Here is an 8,785-nt window from a genome sequence, read left to right on the forward strand (position 1 = left end):
GGAGCATATGTTCAGTCTTAAAATGCCTAGCAAATTACGGATCAGGCAATAAGTCCAGCAGCTATCTCAATCAATCGTCAGCTATGGAAAGATCGGGTTCCAAAGGCCGGATCCCTTGTGAATCAAGTCACGAAAAGTTCAAGAATCGGCAACAGGCCATGGGCCTATTTCTTCAGTGCCGACACTTCTATTCTATTCTTATCTATCCTATTCTATTCTTTTCTATTCTATTATATTCTTTTCTATTGTATGTCTCATGGTCCGCAGGTCACCGGCGTGAGTGGCGGCTGCTGCACAGGTATGCGCTGCACATGCTGCACCTGCAGGACGGCACGCAGCTCAACGTCGGCATCGTCAGCCAGCCTGTGTCGTGCTCCAAGTGCGTCCACTTGTTTTAATGTTAATCTAATATTTTATACTTTATATGTGACTTACCTAAAAAGTATTTTGGCCCAAACAGAACACGGTAGCTATAATGTTGACCGCCTCGTAGAGTACCTGAGAGCAATAAACATGTTCGACTGTATATGATCTGGTCAACGCTGAATACATGTGATGCAATATGTTCTTAGCCCATAATGCCCAACGTGACATTCGGTGCGAGATAGCTTAGCAGCTGAAGCGCTAGTAATCATAGGGTCACTAAACTAACTAACTAACTTATATGTGACTTACATGATAGTGAGTTCGTTTAGCTGTTGCCTGGAGACTAGTATTTTAATGTTAATCTAATATTTTATACTCTATATGCGGCTTACATGATGGTTTGTTTGTTTAGCTGTTGGCACAAGTTATGGAGCTCCGCATTGTATGATGATAATCACCTGGAGGCTAGGAGTTTCCTAAATTTTATTTTGAAATTCTATTCTTTAGTTTAAATAGAAAATATGTTACTACCGCTGCGACTTTCAACAAATGCGCCTGTAAACAACTGAAATAATCTTTGTTATTTCAGTTATTGAATTTATTGTAAATTTTGCACTAGATTTGATGGACTAGGCTACGTTAATAAAATATAAACATTTAAAATAATTATCTATCCACTATGATAAATTTTGCTTCTTGAATCAATATTATTTTAAATTAATAAGCTGTGCGGTGTGCAGCTTGGAGTTGGGCTACGTGTGCCACGTGGGCAGCCGTCGGCCCACCCCCGTCAGCGAGGTGGGCTTCCAGCTCTGGAACTTCGGGGAGCGCGGCAGCCCGCCTGACGACTACGCCTTCAGCTTTGTCGCGGGTGGGTGACTACGTCTTGTACGCGGGTGGGTGACTACGTCTTGTACGCGGGTGGGTTACTACGAGGTGGGTTACTACGAGGTGGGTTACTACAATACTACGCCTTCAGTTGTCGCGGGTAGGTTACTACGTCTTGTATGCGGGTGGGTGACTACGTCTACGAAGGTGGGTTACTACTACTACGCCTTCAGCTTTGTCGCGGGTGGGTGAACATGAACCGCTGAGCCCCGACCTTAAATACTCTGAACCGCTGAACCCCGACCTTAAATACTCTGAACCGCTGAACCCCGACCTTAAATACTCTGAACCGCTGAACCCCGACCTTAAATACTCTGAAACGCTGAACCCCAACCTTAAGTACTCTGAACCGCTGAACCCTGACCTTAAGTACTCTGAACCGCTGAACCCCGACCTTAAATAGTCTGAAACGCTGAACCCCGACCTTAAATACTCTGAACCGCTGAACCCCGACCTTAAATATTCTGAACCGCTGAACCCCGATCTTGAATGCTCTGGACCGCTGACCTGACCTTAAATACTCTGAACCGCTGAACCCCGACCTTAAATACTCTGAACCGCTAAACCCCGACCTTATATACTATGGACCGCTGAACCCCGACCTTAAATACTCGGAACCGCTGAACCCCGACCTTGAATACTCTGAACCGCTGAACCCCGACCTTACATACTCTGGACCGCTGAACCCCGACCTTAAATACTCTGAACCGCTGAACCCCGACCTTAAATACTCTGAACCGCTGAGTCCTGACCTTAAATACTCTGAACCGCTGTACCCCGACCTTATATATTCTGAACCGCTGAACCCTGACTTTTAAGACCCCGATCCACTGAACCCCGACATTCTGGACACAAATTTTCATTGCTCCGACCCTCGAAACCCTGATTCACGAACCCATTCTCGGTGCCTAAAAAGTTTGCCACGCTAGTCCTATCGCCAAATGTAATAGCATTAAACAACAGCGCAGTATATTTGCCAAGCATCCTAAAAATTAGCTTCATTAAATCAGCTCGGAATAAATTTATTCATGCACGGCGCACGAATAATGACTAATTTTTTCGATACAAACTCAATAACTAGTATTAATATAACACGTAATAATCTAGTATCATTACTAGTATTAATATAACAACGACGCACAATACTGATCGAGTAGGTTTCATCTGTAAATTTATATCGGCTTTTGTGGGGAAATTCGAAGGCGGTAGTTTCATTGAGGAATCTATCGGCAGCTGATTATTTTAACCTTGTATTGTCTATCATCTATAGAGGTGTAAAGGTAATAAAAAATTATAATAGTATTTTTGTGTGGGCTCAGTAACGCATCATGAAGTTATCTTGGTTTCTTATTGGATAAAATAAGATAAATTCACTAGGTTCTCAGCCACAGTGGTTACAGACCCCACATTCCAAACGGATTGCGGTCGTGAACCGAGGAACCACATTAGGAACCACAATAGAGGAACCACAATAATAATTAATGAGCTGCAGAATTAGCTGCTAAAAGTTGATGGTGGTGCAGGGGGGCGGCGCCATGTGCTGGAGGTGCAGGGGGTGGAGGGGGCGGGCGGGGCCCCGGTGTTCTTCATGGGGTGGCAGTGGGAGGCGAGGATCGTCGAGAAGTTCGTCAGAGTCAAGTGAGTTACTGGCCAATATTTCCCTTATTATAATCCTTATTATAATGGACAATCCTCTTATGAGTGGACAATATTTCCCTTAAGTATGGACTATCCCCTTAACACGCTAAGTGCGGCAACGACCCACAGCGCTGGCAGCTGGCCTAAAAACGGCCAAGTCCGCTGCTAAAAAGGCCTATAATTCAAAATACACTAGTAAATTTGCAGGTTCAGGTGCAAAAATTAAATTTTCATTTTTTCGTACATTTTAGATTTTAATGAGGCAGTACTGCCATCATAAATTTTTGTCGACAAACGCAATTGAAAAAAAAACTAAATCGCGGAATTTATCCTGAAAAAAAGACCCCGCCACCCACCCGTGGGTCGTCCCGCACTTAACGTGTTAATTAAGAATGGACGATATCCCTTTAGGAGTGAACAATATCTCCTTGAGAGTGAACAATATCCCCTTAAGAATTATTATTAAATTATTTTTAAATTATTATATTATATTATTAAATTAAGACAATTGATATGAATTAACCCTACTTATGGGTTCAATGTCGGTGTCTCATTCCGGATACGAAACTTCAGTACGCTACCTGGACAGTTGATTCAAGTTAATTAGTATAATAATCATATCTAAAAATATTTCCATTATTCTGATATGATTACCAGACTAATAATTTATAAGAGTGAACTGTTTTATTCAACTTTCTCCTAATTTACCTAACGATCAATACCCCTCACTCACTCTTAACACGACAGGTTGGATGGGGTGCCAGGCTGGGGTGTGGTTGAGTTCCAGTACAACCAGGGTCCAGGGGATCACCGACCCCCTACCCTCGCTGGGGGGGACCCTACATGGACCCTGCAGCTCAACAAGGGCTGAGACCCCCAACCCTCGCTGGGGGGGACCCTACATGGACCCTGCAGCTCAACAAGGGCTGAGCCCCGCTACAATGTTCATGAAGCCTCGAGTGCGACGTGGGCAATAAATATGGAACATGTCATGTAGGCTTCATGTCCGTTGTATTATATGCAGAAATTAAAGCTTGCTTTTTATCCCAAAGCTAAACAGCATCTTACAACTGACTCTCCACTCTGTTAACATTTTTGTAGAACCTCTCGACAGGCTCCTATTAATGTGATGTGATAAAGAATATATAGAACCTCCTTTTTATAGAGTGCAAGCCTCCACGAATTTGAAATTGGAATAATAAGTCTAGCAACAACGCTAAGGTAACTAACTCTCCAATTAACAGCAAAGAAAATAGTCAGAAAATTCACCATTTCTTATGCGAAAAAATTCCGGCTCCATCGTCAGTTCAAAAAGCTAAAACACAAGTACAAACAATTAGCAAACTAAAATTCACATCAAAGATATTAAAATATAAATTGTCAAATGAAAACGAATAAGAATGAGATAAACATGAGCAAACAAATTTATCTATTTACAATTTCAGGGGGGCACCGGGAGATATGAACTGTAAGCGGCATTTAGACTAGGCTTTTGTTTAAAAATATACAGGGACTCTAAAATTCGAGTTGAGGTAAAGCGCCACTCTTAATTCGAACTCCCTTTGACGCTTGCCAATCCGAACACACAGTAAAAAAATTGGTTCTCCAGCCGGTACATTAACTTTGGTTGTGGCCGACGTAACCCCGACCTCCAAAACGTGAGGTCACGGACGGACAGACAGACGGACATGGCGCACTTTATTATTAAGGAGTTATTCTGATACCTGATTATCTTGCTGATATTTTCCTCTGTTCTGCTCAATGCCCAAAGTTGCATATTCGACTGGAATTGTTATGAGAATTTCCCTCATCTAATATAAATTTTGCAACTCGAAGACCGAGTTCCTTAAAGACCGACGTGAACTCAAGCAAGAGGTAACACTGCATGTCGTCATTATTTACCGTTACCCATTGAGAAGAGAGTTGATATTTCGAAATTATAACTATAAACATAAAAATTCTGCCCACTGATGTGGAGGCGCCAACACTGAACCCATTCAAAAACAGGCTAGATGGCTGCTTAGCAGACCATCAGTAGACAGTTGAGTTTCCGCTGAACCCAGCCAGGCTTAGTAATGAGAGTCTCATAGAGACACAAAGTACGGAGAAGATGCAGAACCTCAACAGGCCTTGGGCCATCACCGAGAATTAACCTATGTATCATATGTAAAAATCTTATATCAATGACGGTTTATAGCGAATTTAAATGAATAGAAACAAATTTAACAGTTGGGTAGGAGCTTGGAAAATAAGTACTATTCCATTTCATCCTAGCACTCGTTACAATGCCAATAAATATCACAGGAAACCAACAGGAGATTATATCCTGCGCCCTCCTCGGAGCATTTGAATTAAGGCGTTTAATTACGCTAGACTCGCCAGGAGTCAAGCGATGCGTCATGTCTCAGCCACCGTCAAAGCTTCACTTCAGTTCAATGTAAAACTTTGCTCACAGAGAATTTGCTCCCTGATGCATAAGTACGACCGAGATTAACGCATATCCATTAAGTGTGCACACGAAAAACGAGCAAGGTAAGTAGTGTGCAGATAGCAGGACAATTGAAGATACTTTAACGGTTATCGATGTATTAGGATGGCAGTGATAAAAGGATGGTCACAAAATTAAGATGATCCAAATAAATATGGGCACATTGTCGAATGACACGACTATTAGGGAGAATAATTTAAGAAAATAAACCTAAAGAACCTAAACAAAAAATTTATTTAGCGACCTAAGAGCTGACATCACCGACGAACAAGACTGGGTACCGAAAAGAAATTATTCTTTTTTTCAATTCAACAAACATTCTTTGGGATAAATCGAAAAGAAACCTCTCAACGTTAATGGAGGAAAAGATAAAACAATTATTGAAAAAGGCCTCATCAAATCCCTGCAACGTTGGCAATTGCAATACTGAGAGAAGCTCGAGATGAAACAAAGACAAGAGCTTTAAACAAGAAATGATAGTCCGTAATTGATGTGATGTATTCAACTTACGAAAAAATTGCTAGTTTTCCCTAACTTTACCAGAAGAGTTCGCGAGAAATTAGTAAGATTTTCGAGGGGTCTTTGACTTACCATAATGGACATAACCGAATCAAATATATCTTAATCGGAGGATTAACACGATTTACGATGATGTAAAATGTGTACTTTATTAACATTTGCGTGTCGTCCATCAAAAAAAATTAGCCTATACGAGAGCATTAGCCTGTTTTAACTGCTGACATATATTACAATGAATGCACGGACTATTAGCGCTCTTTACGATATCTCTAGTCAAAACTTTAATAGAAATAACTAACCAACAAACTACAATACTTTACACAAAATTTCCTCCAGCTAGGCACCATCAGTTGAGTTCACCGACGCCTGTAAACCATCATGGGTGAGTTGTTTCGCACATGCAGAGTTTTACAATGGGAAAACATGCAAAGTTCTTCAATGGGAAATAAACTTCACATTTATTGTACGTGTTCTACCTTCAACTACTCTAATCTACATCGTTGCTCACTTTGCGTCAGGTTGCGCACAGGCTTTGTTATTTTCAGTTTGCTATAACATTAAAAAACTCTATTTATATTTGCCGATCTAAATCAATGACCATTTATACTCAGCAAACGGATTACTTCACGCACAACTGAATTTTTGATTCATAGAAATGACATAAAATTGCCTTGTTTAGTGATGAATTTATTTCCTCCGCACAAAAGTTACTCAATAACAACTGATCAGTTCAGAAACTGTTGATGAATTAATATACAATAATATAGATGTAGATCAACCGTAGACGTGTTGACAGGTCTCGCATCCACACGTCAACTTGCAACATTATCAGTGCACGGCTACCTGCACCTGTTGCCAGATGCCGTCAACATGTCGCCGTTGCCAGATACTTGCTACAGTTGCCAGATGCTGTCAACATGCCGCCATTGACAGATACTTGCTGCAGTTGCCAGATGCCGTCAACATGCCGCCGTTACCATATACTTGCTGCAGTTGCCAGATGCCGTCAACATGCCGCCATTGACAGATACTTGCTGCAGTTGCCAGATGCCGTCAACATGCCGCCGTTGCCAGATGCTTGCTGCAGTTGCCAGATGCCGTCAACATGCCGCCGTTGCCAGATGCTTGCTGCAGTTGCCAGATGCCGTCAACATGTCGCCGTTGACAGATACTTGCTGCAGTTGCCAGATGCCGTCAACATGCCGCCATTGACAGATACTTGCTACAGTTGCCAGATGCCGTCAACATGTCGCCGTTGCCAGATACTTGCTGCAGTTGCCAGATGCCGTCAACATGCCGCCGTTGACAGATACTTGCTGCAGTTGCCAGATGCCGTCAACATGTCGCCGTTACCAGATAGTTGCTGCAGTTGCCAGATGCTGTCAACATGTCGCCGTTGCCAGATACTTGCTACAGTTGCCAGATGCCGTCAACATGTCGCCGTTGACAGATGCTTGCTGCAGTTGCCAGATGAGACCCGCTGAGGTGCCATTATCTCGCGCTCTCATCCATTAAACCTTCTCGTCTCAAGTGAGACTTCGATCCAAACTTTGACATTTGCCGGCTCCTGAAAACAAAGTTGCCTGTGTCAAAACGAATCAATTTATACGCCAAATACTTCCTTTTATTAACAAGTGTTATGCCATAATAAATTTTATTATAACAGCGATAGGTAACACTATATGAAAAGGTTAGTTAATACAGTAGCGTCGAGCCTAAAAGCAGATATTCTGATTAATATGCTACCATGGAGAGACCTGACTAAATTTTTGAATATGATTTAGGAAATTGCGAATTTACGATTATAACTGATTAACGCCACTCCATTACGCTTCAAATTCCACAGTTGACCACAAATGAAGGTTTCGCACGTAACCAAGTTCAAGTTACAGTTTGAGCTCGAGGCGGGATCTCTCGAGACAAAAAGCGTTGCAATAGAGCAAGATATGGGCCTTTACTTTCAAAAAAAGTTAAGAGATCGTAAGTTCATCAGTCAATCATTGACGGCCTTTCAAGCAAAATCCACCAATCATAGACAAGAAAATAGAGCGTAAGTACTTACGTTCACTTAGCGAGTTTTGAAAGTATTGGCCCTGCACCACATAAAAAGTCTAGGGTGCAAATCACGTGGCAAATGATGCCACTGTGAACGCCACTTTAGCCACATCACGTGGCAAATGATGCTACTGTGAACGTCACTTCAGCCACATCACGTGGCAAATGATGCTACTGTGAACGTCACTTCAGCCACATCACGTGGCAAATGATGCTTAATACACAGACTTAAATATGATAATTTAATGAGTGCTCCTCCAGACTCTGCGCGGTTACGTCAAACGTCAAGTTATTGGTGAGCACAAAATACGTAGACTTAAATATGATAATTAAATGACAAATTTAAGATCCTGTTGAGTTAGTCAGTTACATATTGGCTTAAAAGCGCTGATTATACCCGAAACACGAGCCAAAGATTGAATAAATATAGAAAAAGGACACGGTGTCAGCTCAGGGACCAGGACAATTATGTTTTGATACTCAAAAAAAATTTAAATGTAGCAGATTATCAAGCAATAAGTTCTCAATGCAAGACTAATAATGTTGAATGAATGAAGTGATGTGTATAGTATAAGAGGCGTGAGTTTAATGAAGAACTGTCAGGGAATTTATTGATTTTACGAACGCTTGATGGGGGGTGGTCACTGCACCAGTGACAGTCACTGCGTCAGTGACAGTAAAAATACAGCAAATATAGCACAGTACGGCCGTTGTGTCAACAACACAGCACAGTACGGCCGTTGTGTCAACAACACAGCACAGTACGGCCGTTGTGTCAACAACACAGCACAGTACGGCCGTCATGTCAACAACACAGCACAGTACGGCCGT

At 41.9% G+C, this 8,785-nt stretch overlaps 1 protein-coding gene across 1 annotated transcript in view; it reads left to right on the top strand.

Annotated features, from left to right (window-relative positions):
* The window catches only part of LOC108665910, an 11,680-nt gene extending 7,756 nt beyond the window's left edge, over positions 1 to 3,924 (top strand). The window contains exons 8-11 of the mRNA XM_018152711.2: positions 268 to 379; positions 1,107 to 1,237; positions 2,778 to 2,892; positions 3,640 to 3,924. Of these exons, the coding sequence (XP_018008200.2) occupies positions 268 to 379; positions 1,107 to 1,237; positions 2,778 to 2,892; positions 3,640 to 3,763 (482 nt within the window). The 3' untranslated portion in view covers positions 3,764 to 3,924. The remainder of the gene's footprint in view (positions 1 to 267; positions 380 to 1,106; positions 1,238 to 2,777; positions 2,893 to 3,639) is intronic.
* Positions 3,925 to 8,785: the final 4,861 nt, after the last annotated feature.

Source organism: Hyalella azteca, unplaced genomic scaffold (assembly GCF_000764305.2).
Source record: "Hyalella azteca isolate HAZT.00-mixed unplaced genomic scaffold, Hazt_2.0.2 contig5880, whole genome shotgun sequence".
Classification (NCBI taxonomy): domain Eukaryota; kingdom Metazoa; phylum Arthropoda; class Malacostraca; order Amphipoda; family Hyalellidae; genus Hyalella; species Hyalella azteca.